Source organism: Astatotilapia calliptera, chromosome 13, assembly GCF_900246225.1.
Source record: "Astatotilapia calliptera chromosome 13, fAstCal1.2, whole genome shotgun sequence".
NCBI lineage: Eukaryota > Metazoa > Chordata > Actinopteri > Cichliformes > Cichlidae > Astatotilapia > Astatotilapia calliptera.
This window is the reverse complement of record NC_039314.1, coordinates 20,758,743-20,779,636: the sequence shown is the minus strand read 5'-3', so window position 1 is coordinate 20,779,636 and position 20,894 is coordinate 20,758,743. Positions and strand designations below refer to the sequence as shown.

At 41.6% G+C, this 20,894-nt stretch overlaps 1 protein-coding gene and 1 long non-coding RNA gene across 4 annotated transcripts in view; one reads left to right on the top strand and one right to left on the bottom strand.

The window, feature by feature from the left end:
- Positions 1 to 2,101: 2,101 nt before the first annotated feature.
- Positions 2,102 to 20,894, bottom strand: part of LOC113034925 (uncharacterized) — a 75,461-nt gene continuing 56,668 nt past the window's right edge. The window contains exon 3 of the long non-coding RNA XR_003274259.1: positions 2,102 to 2,579. This is a non-coding gene — a long non-coding RNA (uncharacterized LOC113034925). The remainder of the gene's footprint in view (positions 2,580 to 20,894) is intronic.
- tnfaip3 (tumor necrosis factor, alpha-induced protein 3) lies at positions 7,456 to 18,848 on the top strand. Of its 3 annotated transcripts, none has more exons than XM_026190095.1 (9): positions 7,456 to 7,764; positions 9,384 to 9,792; positions 13,779 to 13,969; positions 14,067 to 14,208; positions 14,624 to 14,794; positions 14,902 to 15,079; positions 15,264 to 16,261; positions 16,437 to 16,630; positions 16,753 to 18,848. In XM_026190095.1, exons 2-9 carry the CDS (start codon positions 9,486 to 9,488, stop codon positions 17,026 to 17,028), a joined length of 2,457 nt encoding a protein of 818 aa, XP_026045880.1. In that variant the 5' UTR covers positions 7,456 to 7,764; positions 9,384 to 9,485; the 3' UTR covers positions 17,029 to 18,848. The 3 variants fall into 3 exon arrangements, with proteins under 3 accessions (XP_026045880.1, XP_026045882.1, XP_026045883.1); XM_026190097.1 differs by lacking the exon at positions 7,456 to 7,764 and adding an exon at positions 7,780 to 8,064; XM_026190098.1 differs by lacking the exon at positions 7,456 to 7,764 and adding an exon at positions 8,095 to 8,538.

Here is a 20,894-nt window from a genome sequence, read left to right as displayed (position 1 = left end):
TTGGTGATAAACAGCTCAGAGATCCAACGATGTGAGTCATACATTTCTGGTGTACACACCCAGCACCTCCCTGACTGGGAATTAGACTTTGCTCAGCATGTTGTGGCAAGTTTGGTTTCTCTGTAAAATGGGAGTGGCAAGAACAGAGACAGGTAGGGGAAGGGAAAGACAACACAAAGGCAGAGATCGTAAGGGAAAGTAACACAGCACTGAAGCAGGAAGAGAAAGAAAGTGAAACAAATGGTATCACACTGGAACTTTTTAATCCACACCATGGACTATAATTATTTTCCCTCTGTGTTGTTTCTGTTTTTCACGTCACAGAGCGAAAATCTGCTGCACCATTGTTTTCTGTTCATGTAGCACCACAGTTCATGATAGTCAAACTTGGGTATTTGCAGTGTATTTTGCTACACAGTACATCTACAATATAAACACATATAAAATAGGTGCTTAATAAAACTACTGAGTACTTCCACAGTTATTCCTTTTTCGTTGGTGGATCATGTTTAAATGTTTTTGACATGTTTGACCAACAACACAAAACGAAGATATCCCAAAAAGTTGAATCTGTTTGTGTGGACATAGCCTTTTCAGTGGGAGTGACTTCTTCAGTCTCCGTGAATAATTGAGCATGAAGACAAAAAGAAGTAATATTTATTCAACAGTTGTGCATAACAAGAAAGTATCAACAACTTTCACTTGAGACGAAGAGACTTTTGTTTCTTTTCTTTGCTGTAAAAATCTCCCGAAAGTGCAGCTCTAAGAAAAAGCAGCACTGTAAGATGATATCTTTAACACATTAAACGCATCTTTGTAATTTATGTGCTCGATTTTCTGCTGTCTTTATCTGCACAATGCTGACCCCCTCAGGTCTGAGAAGTTACAGAATAAACATGCTGGTGATGAGATAGAGATATTAACAGGGAATAGAAATGAATAGAAATGTGGTTCATATAAACAGGAAATTCTAACAGTGAAAAACTTCTCAGCTGCTGGTTTTATCTCTGTAAAAGTTGTTTTTTTTTTAAATTCAGCATATCAGTTAAAATTAAAAGTCAACATGTTTTTGTAAGCCCTGAAGTTTAAGAACGAGTGATTCCACAAGGAAAGTAGCAAAAATATTGTTATAGAAATTAAATGAAAGCAATATCAGTACATTAAACGGTACATTACTTCTAATGCTGTTATACACTCACTGGTCACTTTAATAGGTGCGCTTCACGTCGATCCCTGTTTTCCTTCAGAGATTATTTTATTCTTTGGAGATGAATACACTGCAGTCATAAAGGGTTGGATATGGTTAGCAACATTACTCACTTAGTCTGTGATGTTTAAATGATGCTTAATTGGTACTAAGAGGCCCACACCATTTCAAAACCACAAAAAATGTGAGCTGATTGTTTAAATAAGGCAGGATGGATCCATGCTTTCATGTTGTTTCTGCCCAATTCTGACCCTGCCATCCAAATACAGCTGCAGAAATTGAGACTCTTCAGATCAGGTAATGTTTCTACTATTATCTCCAACTTACTAACAGTTCACCATCAATGTGAGCATGCGGAAGTGCTCAGAAGTTGACAAATCACAACATATGTTGTATAATGGACTATGTAAATGTTAAGTTACTTTACAAACATTGCAGGCATCGAACATAACACAAATGAATGCTTGATGTGTGAACTGACGTCCAAATATCCACACAACCCGGAATATATGGATGAATTCATGTTGAGCATTTGAAGACGTTGTTTGTCTAATGTCAAGTGCATTTGGTGAAAAGAAAATTCAGCCCTCAGTTTCCCATGCACTCTCATCAGAAGAACCATTTTTATAGCTTCTTCAGGGTCACAAAATATTTAGATTTTCAAATACTATTTACTAACTTTATGATGTAAATCCAAGTTTTTATATTAATTTTATGTTCTACAACGACTCTGGAAAGTCCCTGACGTTAGTAAGTAATTGTGGTGTGAAATGTGCTGTATTTCCTTCTGTATTGTATTGGAGCAAAAGCAGAAATTAAAGAAAGAAAACAGTAAATACTTCAAAGATTTATTGTGGTACAATTCTTGAACCAATATGCTCAATTACTCTTTGCCACAGGTTACCAGTACAGCTTTAGTAGCTCACTGGTTCCCTTTAGTTTGTGTTTCCACACAATTGCCACTGGAGGTCAGGCTTGATCAGCACAAGAGCTTCCGTGGCTGCGTCATCAACCAGCTGTTCAATCCACAACTGCTTTCTCTGAACCAGTCAGCATCAACTTTTACTACTTTCTTAGGAGTAGTGGCCCATAAAAAGGGGGACATATCACAATTAAACAATGTGAATGTCAGTCTTCACCCCTACACAAAGCTGTGTATACTAATTTTTTAGTGGGGGTTGGTTTCGATCCGCCTCCGAGGTGCTTTCCACTGAGAAGAAGAGTCAGAAGAACATTGAGATGTTCCTCTTCACAGTTCTCTCCAGGGTTCTCCCCGCTCTTCTGCCACCTCATACCAGGATGGGGCTCCGAAGCTTTTGGGGCTCTGATGGAACAATCCGGGTTCAGAAGTCACTCTGAGGGACTGGCCGCACTGTCAGAACACAAGAGACGTTTGACTCTGGAGGATGTATATGGGTAAGAATGAGGCTGATAGATTAATGTAAAGTAAATGGTTTACCAGCAGGATGTACATATCCGACATACCTGTCATAAATCCCCAATTCCACTTGTGCTCCGCCTTTTAACACAGATGAGGAGACTGGGCAGGGTGTATATGCCAACATTATTAGGCTTGACTAAGATTTTGCAAAGCTCATGTTTTTGTTGTTTTGGCAAATGTCTCAAGCTTTAAAACAAAGCACATACAGCATGCAACAAAAGCATTGGAAGTAAGCAGCAGCACGGATTTGCTGCCAGCTAAGATCAAAAAGTGGATGCCACATTTTAAAGTAAAGGTTACTATCAAAGTCTCAGTGAGTCAGATTTCTACTTCATGTTAGCAACTGTTGCTTCCTTTAGAGCATCAACAAAATCCCCTAATATGCAAGGTTTCAATAGACTGCCAAGGAATATAATGCACACTAGCAATATTTATTTGAATTTGATCATTTTTATGTTTTTTTAATTTGAAGAAAGGGTGAAATCTTTGCAGACCCCTCTGTCTGCATGTTCATGGGTTTTCAAAAGCTGTTCAACTTTGGTGTTTCAAGATGGCAACATTGTAGGATGTATTCAAGACCTTTACCTCTGCAAAAAAGTCCTGCATTGATGAAGTTGCTCAATTAAAAGTAAGTAGCCATCATGTCTGTAGAGGCTAAAAGTGTCAAGCTGACATCTACTTTTTTAGTAAGTTATTGTTGCTGATGCATTTATTTGTAAGCAATAGTTTACTGTTGCAGCCAATCCAGTTAGAGCTTACTGCACTGCATACTGCCAGTACTTTCATCTCAATTTATTTTATCAATGCAACATATTTGTGTCCTTGGATTTTTTGAAAAGCATTGTACATATCTAAATTATTATTATATTTATTACTTTAATTGTTTTAAAAGGCCTCTTGTGTGTTAATTATTTAAAGCAAATATTGACAAATAAATGAGGTGAAGAAAAAAGTCCAAAATAAATGAAATGGAAACAAACTGTGCAATAATCTTGAGTCACCCTGAATTTTTATATTTTGCTTCCAGGGAAAGGCTAAACTTGTGTGTAATGTTTTAAAAGTGGTCTTAAGCAATAACTCTCCAGACTTTCTGCAGATCTTTCCAGGGGTTTCTAATTTGTTGTTGTTGTTTTGTTTGTTTTGTTTTTTTGCTTTTTCACTTTTTTCACTCATTTTCAGTCCAGTCCTTGTACCTGACTATTTTAAGAAAAGAATATTTGGGGTTTTTGTTGTTTTTTAAGCACTGACCTATGAATTATTCAACTATAGAGGGATGAAGCAGTGTTCTGTCTACACATAACAGACAACTTAACAAAGACCCCATTATAAAATGCATCTCCTGGGACTTTGCTACTAGCAGCCTGTCACAAAAACACATTTGTTCCTATTCTATATATTTTTAAAAAAATGCTAACAATAACACAGCTTGACAGACATAAAATTCTATTTTTGCACCAACAATGGGATTCCCAAAGAACTATTAGCCAAAAACTTGCCCCATCTCTGCATGGTGTGCAGCATATCCTCAAAAATGTAACTTAACTGAAAAACTATTCAGTTTTGAGAAGAAAGTTATAAAAGTATGCACTACTGTGGAATCCTTTGACCTTTTCTTGACAGACATAAATCCTTCCAGACGTTATAAGGAAATGTGGACTGCAGTACAATGGTCAGGTGGTTTTATTACAGTATCATCTGCTGGTCTAATATAGGTCATTTAATGAGGGAAAAGTTCAGCATTGATATGAGACAATAGTGGTGGCGGTGGTGGGGGCAGTGACTAAAGGAGGATTGCTCATACTGGTGATTTGAAACAGCGGAGTGGGCCAGTTGTCCCTTCTGGGGGTTTCCATGTGCTGATGACTATGCTACTTAGCTTTCACCACTTCCACAGCCGGCTAGTATTGATTATTGACTTCCGGCCAATGACTCAGCCAGCATGTGACTCAGTAAGGAACTTTTAAAAAGTTTGGAAACTGAAATTTTTAGCTTTATCTACAATAGCCCCCTCAGCAGCATTCAGTCAAAACAGACCAGAGTTAGATGGGTTTTTCTTAAGTGCCCACTTACTCAATCAAAGGCCTTTTTGAGGTCAGTCAAAGTGACTTTATAGATGTTCATTTTAACAGCCGGTGCGTGCAAAGCATTACCTCAAGGGCAACAGCTTGAAACTTCGAAAGGTAAGACTGATTCACAGAGCTCATTCCTCGTGAATGCTGTCAGGTGTTTTTTAAGTTTCTTTCCCCAAGTAGGTAGAAAACTGAAATGTAGTTTCAACTGTTGGGGCAGCTCAACACAGCAGTAGGAGTCTTTCCACAGGTAGGAGAAAGGAAATAAAAAGTGAGGATCAGCACAGGATAACAACCGCAAGATTAAGACGAACTATCTTCTTTCACAGCGGTGAAGTGGATATTTGTCCACAGTGGGAAAAATATAGAATAAAGTTTTACCTCAGCTTCAGGCCTACTCTAGATTTACGTGAATCCTGCCCTTACATAATAAACATGTTTGTTAGGATGCCAAATTCTTGTTAAAGCTACTTTCAGTTACTGTGACTCTGGCTGGATTAATCTTCTTTTGAAACCTAATGACAACCAAGTTTCTGTGGTCTTTCTAATGGTTGATTCAACACTGAAAAGATGACATTATAAATTATCTATCACTTAACTGAGAACAAATTTACAGACCGACATTAATTTGCGACAGTTCTGTGGTAACTGTGCTCTGTTTCTCGGCCCATGACAGCTGGGATTTGGACCGAATACTCGTATTTGCACGCCGTGCAAAATATACTATTTGTACTTGGTTATTTTTTCTGATTTATCTATTTTATGACACTAGAAATTAGGGGTGGGAATCACAGAATGGGTCATGGCATGTTAATCTAATCTTAAGTGGCCCAGGACAGCGCAATACACGACACAGTTTAAATGTGCATGTGCATATTTGCGTCTGCGTGTGTGTGAATTAAAGTTGCAAATAAAGTGCCAGCTCCTTTATTAAACTCTTTGATTTGCTTTACCCCGCTCACTTAGTGAGTTTCTGGAGCCTATCCCAGCTGTCATAGGGCGATCACGGGCAGGGCGTACGTGTTGATGGCCCGGATCTTGTTCTTACCATTCAGCTGACTCCTCAGGACTTGCCTGACCCTCTGCAGGTACTTGGTGTATATATGTATATATATATATATATATATATATATATATATATATATATATATATATATATATATGTATATGTATATATATATATATATATATATATATATATATATATATATATATATATATATATATATATATATATATAAGCAATTCTGATTTTATGCTTCAAAAGGACTAGAGAGAAGTATAAACTTACCGCTCCTTCCTGTCTAATGACTTAGTCAACTTCAGTTTTCCTTTAATTCAAGAAGTCAAGAAGACTTTGGTAAGTTAAACTGACAAGTTAATCAAAAAAGAAATCAGGGGGTGTATGCATGTTTTAATAAAAAATAAAAAATACTGGCCCCAGTGTGTTGTATAGTAAGTCGATGCTAAGTTATATGTAGCTCTTTAACTTTTTGGTCCCAGTAGTACTGCAAATTGAATTTATGTTTTGTTTTTGATTGACTTAAGGAAATCAAACCATCTAAAAATTTTGCTTTTGTAACTTGCAGCATGTGGGCTTTTCCAACTTTTGTATTTTCACCTCCTCCTAAATGCTAAACTGAAACTTTATTTGTGTTGGAACACACCCATCACACAAAGCCTAAAAATATTTGTCTCTTTATGTCATCTAAATGTGTCACACCTCTTTTTCGCGTGCATAATGCTAACACATGCAACTCCAGCAAGTTGCATGTGTTAGCATCATGCATAACTTAAGCAAACGCTACACTTGGAAATAAAACATAAAGCTCTGACTACTTTTCCGTTGCAGCTTCTGAATGGTAGACCGCAGTAAAACAGTTAAGCATGCTCTGCCACATACTAGAAGCTCAGTCAAGATAATAAAACTTGTCAACCACAACAAACCACAGGTGCACAACAGACTTGTGACTTGACTGTTGTAATGCTTTAGCCGCCTTGACAGCCAAAGTCAGGTGGGTTGCTGGATGATGGAAGATGCACACTTTTCTTGGTAGACTAGAGCAAAGATCATCTGTTGATGTTTAGTATTGAACTCACATGAAAATGAGAGGCACAATTTAACCAAGTGTCAGTTTACGTTTCCATTAGGTGGAGACATATGGAGGTTAAGAGGCTTCCTTTAAGAGGAAACCAATTTTTGTTTTGTGATTTGGGTGGGAAGAGCTAGAAACTTTTGCCAAAATAAAAGAAAACTTCACTTTACATGAACATTGAGCTAACTTACTAATGTAGTGAATGAACCAGCGGGTTAGCAAAGAGCTCACATCTGCTTCTTAAATATCTTTGAGCAAGACAGGAATCCCCAAGAACCTGAAAGTCTGTAATTATATTTACATGATTTGCTAACAATTAAAGCACCATCGCATCATTGTTTCAATAGCTACAGTCATCAGACCATGAATGCACATATCAGTGCATGCAGTCAACAACTCAAATCCATTTCACAATCAGGTAATGAGCTTCGTTTTCCTTACTCATTTGCTGATTCTGAAGGTTAATGATTTATTTTTTAAGGCTGTCTCATGAAATAGAGTATGACGCGAACTGCCTCCCTCCCTCAGTGACGCTCCTTTGTGCTCAGTAGGTGGGATATGCTTTTCAGTATCGAGTCAGACAGATAGTAAAGACCCCCTGGTGGCAATGAGCTGCAACTACAGCGGTTGTGTGTGTGAGTGTGTGTGTGTGTGAGTGAGTAAGAGAGAGAGAGAGAGAGAGAGGAAAATGGGTGGACGGAAAGTCCCCGTGTGGAAATCCCCTTTGACTTGGACTTTTTCCTTGTTTTAAAAAAACTATCATTATCGTACGTGTGTATTCTTTTGAAAGGCTTCGCAGGCTGCGAGGGCTCCAAAATAGATCTGATACTGAAAGAAAGAGAAGGTTGAATGGCGCCGAGGACCGCTGCGGTGAGGCTGAGTGAAGTGGCTGAGAGAGGACTAGCCTGAGCATCCGGGAGGCTTTTGTTATTACCCCGACATATTACACAGGTAAGACGCCAGCCTTCCCTCCTTGTGCCTCCCCATGTGGACACACATTTCTTAGCAATTGGGTGAGACTTGGTGGGTAAGACCACGTTTGGGCCTTGAGTAATGTATGGTCGTGTTTCTGGGGACACGGAGGAAGCTTGAAGCCTGCTCACGACAGTGGCTTTGACAGCCATTGTTTACAAAGACGTCACCCTCGAGCGGATAGCAGGACATTTAAACAGCCAAATGTGGCATCGGCGAAGCTACAGTGTATCGATACCCGCGCTGTTAGACGCGATTGAACGCTACATTGTTCCAAAGGTAGTTGTCATTGGAATTACGTAAGCCTTTAACGTCAGCAAAGTCTCCTGTTATTGTGTTTTTGTGTAGCCAGCCATCCTAAACCGCAGCGTCCACCCGGGTGCTGCTGTCTGTCTGCCTTAAAGTGTGCCCCGCTGTGACAGCACGCCACGCTAATGATTCGTGTCAACATGCTCCCTGACATCCAGGTGTCTGTTGTCTGGTCCCTCATGTGACTGACTAGCCCTTTAGCACGGCCTAGTCTGTTGTTGCACCTGCTGCTGTTTGGGTAGTAAAGGCACAGAGGCCAATAGAAGCTCGCTGTTCAGGTGTTTGTGGACTCGAACAGTATCTTTCGACCTGACTGCCAGCTTGCGAGAGGTTGATAGAAGGATGTTGTGGGAAGTTTAAAAGTCAGCAAAACTCCAGGCCCACTTGCTGACCATTACTTTCTACTTCCTCTAAACTGCTAATGCGTCTTCACTGCGTTGAAATGTGAGGGGAAATAGTCCTTTAAAACCTTCCCTTTAGCAAACTTGACTCAAATTGGGTATAGAGGTTGTGCATTGAACCTCAGTACCTTTATACTTAAAGTATAAAAACTGCCAAAAGTTTCCCTAATTTTCCTAGCTTTCAAATTACTGTAACAAATTGGGAAACGTGGCTGAATTAAAGTTGTATTTTATTTCAATTTCATTGTTCTTGACAATGACAATAAATAAATACTACTACTACTACTACTACTTTATTTAGGGGAAATAATTCTGCAGCTGCTTGTCTTTTAAATGACTTCAGGGAGTGACGTAAACCCAGGTTAGATTATCTTCCTCCTGTACTGAGAGCAGTGTTTGTGTCTGTACTGAAAGCCTATAATTTTTCTAATGATTCCCAGCCTTTTAAATGGAGACTTTATGCAGGCTGTTGAGGGAGGAGGCCTTGTGACCTTCCCATCAGCCTGGGAAGCCCTGGGTGGCCTTCGGTTAAGGTCTGGAAAGCACCCGTTTATTGTTGGAAGTCTTTGAGCTCAGTGGGACACTAGGAAGCCCTGTTGAGGGAAACTCTCAAAAACCATCAAGACAAAAAGGAGAATTAAAAGAACAAACAAGAATACAAAGGGGTCTTTGTGTACTTTATTCAGTTGGGCCCAGCAGAATCTCCAGGAAAAAGCACCATACAGCCTCCATACTGGAATCATCCTTTGTGATGGGTAGTTTCCCAAACAAACTGTAAATTAAGTTGTGCCTTAAGTCTTAATTTGTTAGGAAGGGGACTCTCCACTGAAAATTTCCCACAAATCCCTGCTGTGAAATAACATGTCCTCTCCGCTTCTCTCCATCCAGTTTCCACGTTGATCCGGCATCGGTGGTTGGTGCCTCCTCCTCCTCCTCTCCTCCTTGCTCCTCTTCCTCCCCTCCTTCCATTCACCTGGCCAGCCATCCGCCATGTCGCAGGGTCAGAACTTCCTCCCCAAATTCCTGTTTGTCTCCAACCTGCTCAAGGCAGTGAAGATCCGACAGCGAGTGCCTAACGATGTGGTGAAGCCTGCTGCCAGCGGTGGCCTCATGCACCACCTGCGGGGTATGCACCGGTACACGCTGGAGATGATCGCCATGAACCACTTCCCCCAGGCCTTCAGGGAGGTGGTTCAGGCCGCCATCCTGGACCGAGCCATGCAGGCCTCATTAGAGAAGGAGAAAAAGCTCAACTGGTGTGGGGAGTTGAAGAAGATGGTGCCCTTACGCACCAATGGTAAGAACGATTATGCTGATGTTGAGGAGCTGTTCTGGAATATGGAGGCTACAGTAAACCAGATTTCTGTGGTGGTCTTGTAAGTGGATGAAGCTCCACGAAGCTTTGTTGATGTTCAAAGATGTTTTATATTATTGGTTGTATAGCAGAGGGCACCGTAAATAACTGCTGTTGGAGCAGTAGGTGATATTCAACACGAATAGAACAATTCAGCAGATTGGTCACAGAGCTAATGTTGAACCATTTCTCCTTGATTTTAGAAGCAAAACATATTGCGCTCAACACAGGATGTGTTTTGCTTTTGTTTCATTTTCTATGAGAGAGATGGTGAGCTCTTATGAGTCAGGACTATTTGATATGCAAATTCTGAGATGTCATTACTCACAGGCAGGGTTACTGTAAATGACAACAATCGAGGGACGTGAGTTCCGCTTTCACATAGACTCATTTAGCAGCCCCCTTGGTTTTACTGTGCCGACCTTAGTGTTTGACTTTAGGCACCCCACTGCTAAGTCATGTTTTCTGTTACGTGAATGTTGTAAGACGGGAACATCCCAGGGCAGGCAAACATGTAGACTCGGGCCTGATTACTTCTGATCATAGTTGTGTACTGGGAAATTCTCTGGCGTCACATGCAGGACTGTTATTTACTGTCTGTGATGTTTCAGACCCAACTATTTCCACAGTTTTTCATTTGCTGCATTTGGGGTATGCCCCCTCTTTTTCTGTGTAGGTGTGTGTTAGTGAATGTCAGTGGATGTCAAAAAAACACACCGTTTTACCTTAAATTCCCCACCTGCCTGACTTTATGTGACTTTATGGATTTGTGTTTGTGATGATCTGTTAGAGCTCATCAGACCTTGTTAAAGCAAACGTGTGTGTCTCTGGTGGCCTTTTCCATCTATACTGCAGTAGCTTAAACACAGCTGCTGTGTACATCAGATCTATTTTAAAGTTAATGGAGAGCAAGGTTTTTGAGAGGAATCATCAGCTATAGCTTCACAACAGAAGGAGGAAGAGGAAATCAGTCATAATTGCAGCTTTGTGCTAAACATGTGAGTTTCCAGAGGAAATAGTTTCTTTCTTTCTCATGTGAGAAATTCCTACATTGGTCACATATCAGAAGTTACTTTGAATAATTACTGGATGGTTGAGGAACTTGCTGGATGTGTTATGTCCTACAGTACTTTTTTTAAATAGTGAAACTCTTTGAAAGGGTCCCTGCCAATTCTGAAGTTAGTAATCACTGAAGGACTTACTGTAACTGTCATCAGCACATAATTCCCCCTTGCAAAGACCCCTTAATTGATGACCAAAACGGATGACTTCTGCTGCCAGTAACCTGGCTGGAATTTCCTGGTTTGCGAAGATGATGTCATAAAGAGGAGACAGAATTTAGTGCCGGAGCGTCTAACTCTGAAGGACCCAGACGTGACTTTGAGCAGAGGACGGACAACACGCACGCACGCACACACTCACACACACACAAGGCTGACTGACTGCTGCTGAGTCACTGGAGCTCAGCAGACACACACAAATACAGAAAGAAAACGTGAGAGAGAAGAAGTCTGTTCACTGATGTCCAGCGCCGTTGTCGGATATCTGTCTCCACATCATCTCAGAACTGAATTTACCAGTGAACCCAAAATCCTTATCTCATTTGGTCTATGCAAATGCACTAAAGATCCAAACCCCATAACCAATTTCCCCGAGCCCGGCTTAATTACGAAGCAAGACCACAGAATATAACTGACCATCAAAAAAAACCCAGACTCATAAAACTTCCACTCCGCTTCAATTAAAATAACAGGGCCACATCCGTTTTCCTGATACATCCAACTTTTCCTCCAAGTAAAACAAGGCTTTATTAGAATTCAGTCTCTCTTCTGTCTTGAATGTCTCGGACACATCCGTGGGGTTTTCCCAAACAGTATCCCATGTCTGTCATGTGTCCCCATCAGGAAGGATTTGTTCAGCTACAATACACTAACTTCATGGTTAAGTTACTGGGAGGACACATACACTGCTGCAGTGTTCTGCCTTACAAATAAAGCTTTTAGGTTTCTTTTGGGGCATCCACATTATTCCTCCTAGATTGGGGTATGTGGTATGTGCACTTTGTTTTTATAAGCAAGACTACACAAGGAAAAACTTGATGAGGAGGCGACGCATGAGCAAAGGATGAGCCAGTGAAATTTTCCATATCACTTTCTGTAAAATGGGACATTGGCCTTAGTGGATAATCTATGAGCGTTTTTCTAGTTTGGTAATAATTTACTGCAGTTGTTTACAGTCACAAATCTTGGGCCATTCTCACACAACAACCTGCAGACAAGGTGTGGGAAAGTGCAGCCCTGCTGGAAGCACACTGTTGCAAACTTGTGCTGTCACCTGGACAGTGACCAAATCAACTTAAGTCTGGCTCTGCACTGGTATGTTTTCAGGAAGTTCCCCAGCTTGCCACAGAGGAAGTATCTATATATAACCTGATGGGAGCTGCTGAACCACTTTCATCTTTAGTTTTCAGGCACCTCACTTTGTGATCATGACTTTTTTTCATGCAAGAGGAAGTGATTACGTGTGTGGACATTTGTTTGGATTTGTGTGTACCTTTGGGCCTACATATGTCTGGTGTTTTTTATTAAAAAAGCCTTGCATTTTATGTTTTTGCTGAGTGATGCAAGAGCACTGAAATGGAACAACATCTAGCTGGTCTGAAATGGAGAAGTGTTTTTTTTTCTCTCTTTAAATACAGCGAGATGTTCCTTCAGTTGAAAGAAAACAACTGTAGCTTAGATTGCATTAATTGAGCCACACAACAATTAATGCTACACTGAGATCAGATTTTGGCCTATTTAACACTTGCATCAAAACAAAACAACATTTTATGATCCTTTTTTTTCGAAATTTTTTCCTAGCTGTTTCTTAAACCTACTTAAACTTAAACTTTTCCTGTATAGAGGAGAGATCTTGAAAACGCCTGTTTAATACAGCAGTATTATACAAAGAAGGGTGCAGATGCTTTATGTGTATGAAGTTACTGCCAGGTAAATGTTTGTGGAGGGAAAAAAAAGAAGTACACATTACAGTTCATGTGTATATGCTTGTGCATGTGAGGACCCATGTTATCTCTGCTCATTAATCACAGCATTCATCGGGTGTTGATTGTAGTATTTAAAAAGATAACATTCCATCCGGTCCAAGTCACGCCTTTGTGGAAAGTACAGGACCAGCTGAGTAGCATTGATGAGTTGGGATCATAGGAGGGGAGCATGCACACATGCACTCGCATGAAAGACAGAAGTTAGTACAGGGAAATTCCTGTGTTTAGTGTGGCAACAGGGTTTTTCAGAGCTGCACACATTAACAAATATGGGCTCTGCTGTTTCACAATGAGAAAAAGACCCAGTACTGCCAAAGGAGAATAAATAAAATTCCAGGATTTTTAGCCGCTCACGCTCTCACACACTCGTCTTTTCAGCAACCAAGTCTTTACCTATATTCTACTGACTGGCTGCAGTGATAAAGGCACATACGTTTGGCAAAAACAAATATATGTATGTGAGAATTCTGGTTTTCTATACAGATTTAGATTGTAAAAAGATTCAGTTTTTCAAAAACATGTTCCGGGGAAATTACGGGTCATTTTTATCAGCCTTGTCTGTGGCGTGTGTACTGTTAGATGTATAAGGGTCATATAATAGTCGAAACACCAGATACTAACGACCAGCCCAGCGGCCTGGAAATCCCCAGACTTTAGTTACACTTGTGTGTGTGTGTGTGTGTGTGTGTGTGTGTGTGTGTGTGTGTGTGTGTGTACACATTGCAGTTGCCTGTTTTTTATGCTGTATGTGCATAGCCTTTGTATGTGTGCGTGTGCATGTGCCTATTCACAGAAGGAGAACTTTGTGTCCTGTGTACAAAATCAACCAACCATAGTACTAAAAACACATGTGTTTTCTTGCCTCCTCTTTGTGTGTCTGTAGGAGATGGGAACTGTTTGCTTCATGCAGCCTCTCAGTACATGCTGGGTGTTCAGGACACAGACCTGGTTCTTCGGAAAGCTCTCCATGGTGTTTTGAAAGAAACTGACACGGGCGTCTTCAAAGCTCGCTTCCAGGCAGAGCTGCTCCAATCTCAGGAGTTCACCCAAACTGGACTCCGATACACCACCATGGTATGAATTTTCAACTAGATCCATTTTCCATTACTTTGCTTTGAGAAAACTGTGCTCATGCAGAAGTTTATTTCCTAATTGTGTGCATTTGTTCCAGAACTGGGAGGATGAGTGGGAAAAGATTGTGAAGATGGCATCGCCAGTCTCCAGTAGCAATGGCCTCCAGTTTGATTCTTTGGAGGACATCCACATCTTCATCCTCTCCAACATTCTCCGCAGACCCATCATCGTCATTGCAGGTACTCCCTTTTTTATCATCTCAAATTATGCTTATTTATCCTTGTTAGCCCTCAAAGACTCACTGGTTTTGTAAGAGCACATCTTGTAATGTATAATATATCACCACCATTCCTCAACATTTGCTCTCGGTTGTTTTGAAGTCTTCTTAATGCACTGTGTCACTTACTGTCTATCTTAATAAAGAATCTCAAATGACTACTGATGATTTCTCAACTTCAAAATATAAAAAAATAAATATGCAGAAACATGTTTGCAGTCATATTTGAGCAAAGCTTGCTTTTTCAGGATCTAAAATCCTAAAATGACTGCACATTGCTCCATTTATTCCACTTGAATTGGGTGCAGCTCTATAAAAGTTGTTCATTGTCATTTGTTAGAGAGTTATAAACTCTTAAATCTTTGTTCTTTCAACAGACCAGGTGGTCAGGAGTATGAAATCCGGCACCTCCATCTCTCCTCTGAATGTGGGTGGGATTTATCTGCCTCTACACTGGCAACCCACAGAGTGCTACAAATACCCAATAGTGCTCGGCTACGACTCCCAGCACTTTGCACCCCTCATCACCATCAAAGACAGTGGTCCAGGTACAAATCACAAAGAAATAGGTGTTATATATTTGGCACGATAAAGGGACAAAGCAGGACCCCTGTTCATGGATTTGGCTCTGTGTATCTTTAACTGAATTTCCCAGAGATCCGAGCAGTACCGCTGATCAATCCGAGGCGGAATGGCTTTGAGGAACTGAAAGTTCATTTTCTGATGGAGAAGGAGCAGCAGCAGAAAGAGAGGCTCCTCAAAGAGTACCTGCACCTGATAGAGATCCCTATCAGATTGGGCCATGACATTACACAGATTATGAAAGCTGCAAGGTACTTGGGCATTATAAGTTCCATCCATTGTTAAATGCAGCCTTGAACAGCTCATGGCATAAGAATTGTTTTTGACTGATTATCAAAGATAATTTAGCCAAACTACTTTTACTAACTATGAATTTGAAAGGGAAAAAAGTAATAAAATGCAGTTAAGAACCACATTGTATGTCTCTGTCCTAAGGCTGGATGAGGGAAACCTTCCTGAAGACATGAACCTGATGGAGGACTACCTACAGCTTGTGAACCATGAGTACCAGCGCTGGCAGGAGGACAAGGAGCAGGCATGGGCCGCCCAGCCACAGCGTCCGCCACCCTTCTCCGTCTCCCAGCTCTCGCTTATTGAGATCCGCTGTGCCACACCACGATGCACCTTCTATGTCTCTGTGGACACGCAGCCTCATTGCCATGAATGCTTTGAAAAGCGGCAGGCCACTACTGGTGGAGGAGCGAGGATAGAAGGGGTAATTCAGACTAAGGAAGGAGGTTTACAAGGTGGGGTAGGAGTCATAGGGGGATCAGAGACTGAGGTGAGCTCCAGAGGGGCCAGAAGTAGCAGCCCCCCATGCTCTTCATCTGGGAGAGGAGTAGTGTTATCCAGTCCCCGCTCAGCCCCGCCCACCGCCCCCAGCCTCAGCCTATACAGTGAAACACATGCAATGAAGTGCAAGACACCCGGCTGCCTCTTCACCCTAAGTGTGGAGCATGATGGACTTTGTGAGCGCTGCTTCAACTCCAGGCAAAACCATGGAACCCCTGGAGTTGGAACGGCCGCTACAGGACTGCCAGGGACCAATGGGGGGCCTGTCGTTCCCCACCCAGCCCAGGGCTCCGGCTGGAACCAGTGGGGAGGCTGTGAGACCGAGACAGAGCGATGTAACATGTGCAGAAAGGAGGCGTTTAGGATATTCAATGGCTTGTGTCCACCCTGCATGCAGAGACAGCAGGCTCCAGAAAGGGGAGAGCCACAACAGATCAATCCCAGGACTGAAGCCTCATCTTCAGCTTGGACCCAGGCCAGGGACACTGAGCGGCCATGCCTCACTCTAACTCCAGGGCACACCTCAGCTTGGCAGGGCCCTGTGGCCCGACCTTGTAAAAGATCTGGCTGCCAGTTCTTTGGGACACCTGAGAAACTGGGTTTCTGCACTATTTGCTACGTAGACTATCAGACAAATCACCGTAAGTCCTAAAACAAAACTAGAAAACACTTCTTGCATTGCACGCTTTTCGTATATATAAAATTTATTATAAAAGCCGTATAGCTGTCTTAATAAACATCTCATTTAACTGTTCTGTTTGTTGTTATTCAAATGTCATATGGCACATTGCTTATGTTGGCCACTGTTTCTTCCAGACCTGACTCCTCCTCCTGCCCCGGCCCAGAGTCGGCATGGTTTGGAGACAGGCTTCCAGAATGCCTCACGATGTCGTGGGCCTGGGTGTGGTGCAGTTGGCAAGGTGATGCTGGAGGGCTACTGTGATAAGTGCTACGTAAAAGAGCAAAGTGCAAGACTTAACCAAGTCGCAAATCGCACGTCCCCTCCTCTGGTAGGTACCTGCCATACCTTCATAACTCCTCACTGTTCTTCACATGTCTTGTTTTTTTCGTGTGTTCTTCTTCTTCGCCTGTTGACAGTTCTTTCCATTCTCGCTCTTTCTCTGTACAAAAGCGTGAACGAGCAGCAAAACCCAGATCTTCGCAGCAATCCCAGACCCAGACTCAGTGCCGGCGGAGTGGCTGCAGTAATGTGTCCCCGGGTTGCACAGACCTCTGCCCAGAGTGCCACACGCGTGGTCAAGGCAGAGAGCCAGGAAGACGGGCGCAGGCGCCCAAAGAAAAGTCGAAGCAGCGGTGCCGGACACAAGGCTGTGACCACTACGCCAACCAAGAGAAACAGGGCTACTGCAACGAGTGTGACCACTTCAAACAGATTTACCGCGGCTGACCACATTTAGCGCCCATGCACACGACAGCGATGATGACACATCGCTAGCACGCTAGAGCCGCCGCCCTGCTGTGGGCTCTCCATGCCAGTCAATGCACCTCTGATACTAACTAACCAACTAACTAACTTGCTAGTGACTAACTAGTTACCTTATGGCCTGAAAATCAAACCCCCCATGTAGAATGTGAAGAGAGAGTGTGTGTATGTGGGGGTGGTGGTGAGTGTGTGTGTTTTCGCAGTAGACATGGCCTCCAGAATACCTCTTTGTGCAATTATTATCATCTGACATGCCCTGCGCACTTACACGGTGAGAGGTTTGGCTACATGTCAGAGCAACTGAATTAACTCTTGTGTACAATATGTATTTAGAGGTACGTAGTGAATCGTGCCGGACAAAATGATTGTATGTCGACATAACAAGAAGCATCTGACATTGCTTTCTAGACCACAGCCAAGGATTTATACCCCCCGTCTGTCTGTCTGTCTTAACCCATCTGTGTATCTGTCTGCCTGTCTGTCTAGCATTTGCTCTGAAGAAAGAGAGATGCAGTAGTTGGGCATGCCCAACAGCAAATCTCTGTGAAAATAGTCAGCAGAAGTGTGCAAAACTGGGCCAAAGGAAAGCAAGCAAAGTGCTTGAAATTAAGTTAAATGGCATTCACCACTGTTTTGCTTAAATCTCCTAAATCACTCATCTATGTCCTCACAACCCAGACAAAGATTTTTTTTTTTTCAAAAAGATTCTCTTGCAGTCAATATTGTAAAAATGGTCAAATATTGATTTTCTTCCATTAGCCAGACAATAGCAGGGTTAGTTTATATTTTGAGGCTAATTAACCTTATTACTGTTACATATCTGATGTAAATTGCTTGATATGGAAAGTAAAAAAACAAATTATAAACTGTGCAGGACAGACAGGGCAGGCCCCTGTTAGTTTTGGTGCTACATGTACAGAAATACAAGCCTCTCCATTGTAGCCAACATGCTGGTGGTTTCAGCGGACAGAAGGCAGAGATCACAGTAGAGACAGGACTCACTCTCTTTCAAAACCTCCTTTCCTTCCTCTTATTTCCCTTTTTCTCCAAAACAAATCTGTTGCCTTGGACGTTGTTTTCCTGTTTACTTACCACTTAAGCACCTAGAAACGCATAGACACATGCGCACACATATCTACACAATGTATACACCAACATAATATCGTCAGTCCTGTTAAAAGGGGATTGGCAACTGTGAGGAGAACTGAGACTACAAGGACAGGCGAAGTCTGGATAATTATCCACCCTACTACTGTATACACACGCACACATGCAAACACAGCTTTGTGAGATTGTATGTCCCCACCCCAGCCTGAGGTAATGTGTAGGTAAATGAACCTGTAAAGATGCATTCCTCTCTGCTTCACCCTCCTGGATGTGCCAAGGCATCACTTTCAAAACTTCAGAGAGCAATCCTGTTGCCTGCTTTGGCTAATCTTGTCTATCTGAATGTGTTTGTGCTGCTTGTACAGCAGCACAGTATTGGGGCTGATCCTCGATAAGTTTTGCCTTTACATAGTGATTGAAATTTTATGGACCAGAGGGGCCTGATCAGTGATTATGGATCAGTGCTCCCACTTATAAAAAATGCTTTTGTGAACATGGATCTTAGTCCATACCGTAGGACCTTCCAACCCGATGCCTCATCTTCAATACACACACACACACACACATACACACATACAGATAAAACGTACGCGTGTGTGCGTCTGGAGTACACAAAAAACTGACATTCCTCCTCTTTTTTTCTTTTCTTTTTTTTTGAATTTCAAATGTATTTTGATATATTTGTTTTTTTTCTGCCAAAAGAGGAAAAAAAAACAAAAAAACGTGCCATCAATTGCCAAACAGTTGTTGTTACCTCCTTAAAAACGGCCAGCCTGGACCATTCTAAACTAACCAGAGTGCCACAGATTGACATCTCCTGTTCTGCGCAACCACAGACTTCAGCTAATCCAGATCTCTCATGCTGAAAACCCCCTAATGGACACCATCTTTCCGTGAACTTATCTTTTATTCAGATACGAAGAAATGTCTGTCTGTAAAGATAAGCTCAAACATGAAACATTTATCAGACACAAATTTGGTAATAACTGGAACCTCTTTCCCCTCTTACTTTAGCTGTGGGCAGATATCCATCTGTGGCTCTAGTTAGAAAAGCATAGACAACCAGGCTCTTGGTCTGCCTTTTCATTCAACTGTATCTAAAGCTGTCAGGCCAGCCCACGTGTTGACGGCCTGGACGTAGATCTCTGTGTGCTTTAATCACCTCTAGACAAACCTTAATCACTTCAAGGCCAATTAGTGCTCAGCTCATCATAACCTCTTAACAAGGGGCTCTGACTGAGTTTGACTGGGAGGAGATCACATAAGTTGCACATGACTTGTCTAAGCTGCTGAGGCATTTAGGAATGGTACTCCGACCTGTGTAGGGACATTCCAACAGTAGGAAGAGCATCGACTTAAGAGCAGAAGGTGTAACAAAACATGCAAATGGTGTGGAAGTTTCTTTGTGTGACTTTTTGACAATAGGGTATTGTATGAAAAAAGCCTGGTTTTATTTGTTAAGTATTTATTCATATCAAAATATCTGTATTGTGTGATTCAATAATTATTTATATGTCGTCCTGAAATGAATTATTTTTATTAAGAAATCTGAAATCTGACTGATGTGTTTCTTGGGTCTGTACTTACTGTGTGTGTGCGTGTGTGTGTGTGCATATACTTGTGTGGATGTATTTTGACATCAGGTGGAACCGTAGAATTTGATTTGCGTGAGGATTGGCGTCAAACATTTATTATATTGATAAAAATCATATTAACGTGCAGCCCCATGTCAACAAGTGCAATCGCTGTCAGGGGAGAGTTTATTATAAGCTTTTGAAGCTACAACTTACTGATGAGTCTCAAATGCATCACCTGCTTGCAAACAACACCACAAACATCATTGGTGATGACCCTAACTCTAGAACTAGGCAATTAGAATATGTTTATTGATTTATTAAGTTGTTCTCCAAAATATTTTCAATTGGGAAACAAAGAAAGCGTTTATTCAAAGTGACATACATCAAAAATATCTATGTTTTCCCCCCCAAAAAGTCTCCAAAATATACAATTATAGGGGAGTGCTAGGGTTATGGATGGGATTATGATTACTTAAACTTCATTGGGTTAAGTTGCTGTTTGGAAAAGAAAGTTGTAAAGATGAGCTTGTTGCATTTATGTTTAAGTGTATGATGGTTCCAGTTTAAAATGAGGTTTTGCAGAAAGGGAACATTGTGGGTTTTTCGAGAACAGCTCATTCAACCAATGCATGAGTGACTGAGGTCATCAGTAACTCGACATCAAAGGCAAAAAAAAGCACGTCAGGCTGTCATTGTGAGGAGAGTTTTGTCCCGAATGAGTAATGTTGTATAGTGGTTAACAGCTTTTCCTAATGTGTGAAAGTTCCAGACCAGTAGGAAGCACAAGTTCCTGTGAAGGTTGTGTTAGGAAGGGCATCTGGTGTAAAAGTGCACAGGTCCGTCTACTGTGGTGACCTATTGTGAATAATGGAGCAGCTGAAAGAAGCTAGAACAATGCAAAAGTTATTGCTTTTTACTCCCTATACTTCATTAAATACTGTTTCGGTGTTAAAATTATAATTGAGTCAGGGTAAAGCCTGGGGCCCTTAGTTATGATGTTATGATCAGTGAAGGTCCTTATAAAGATAGCTAAATATGGCCTTGTGTGTATGTATATGCCTCAACACACAGAGAGTGGAGCAGGCGGCAGCCACACAGGGGAAACAGTGGTAAGAGAGTACTTTTAGCCAAAATATGGGAAGTGTT

Coding starts and splice junctions, on each gene's coding strand:
- tnfaip3 (XM_026190095.1), top strand. CDS start 9,486: ATGTCGCAGGGTCAGAACTTCCTCCCCAAATTCCTGTTTGTCTCCAAC. Junction 9,793..13,778: donor GGTGCCCTTACGCACCAATG/GTAAGAACGATT, acceptor GTGTGTCTGTAG/GAGATGGGAACTGTTTGCTT. Junction 15,080..15,263: donor CAGATTATGAAAGCTGCAAG/GTACTTGGGCAT, acceptor CTCTGTCCTAAG/GCTGGATGAGGGAAACCTTC.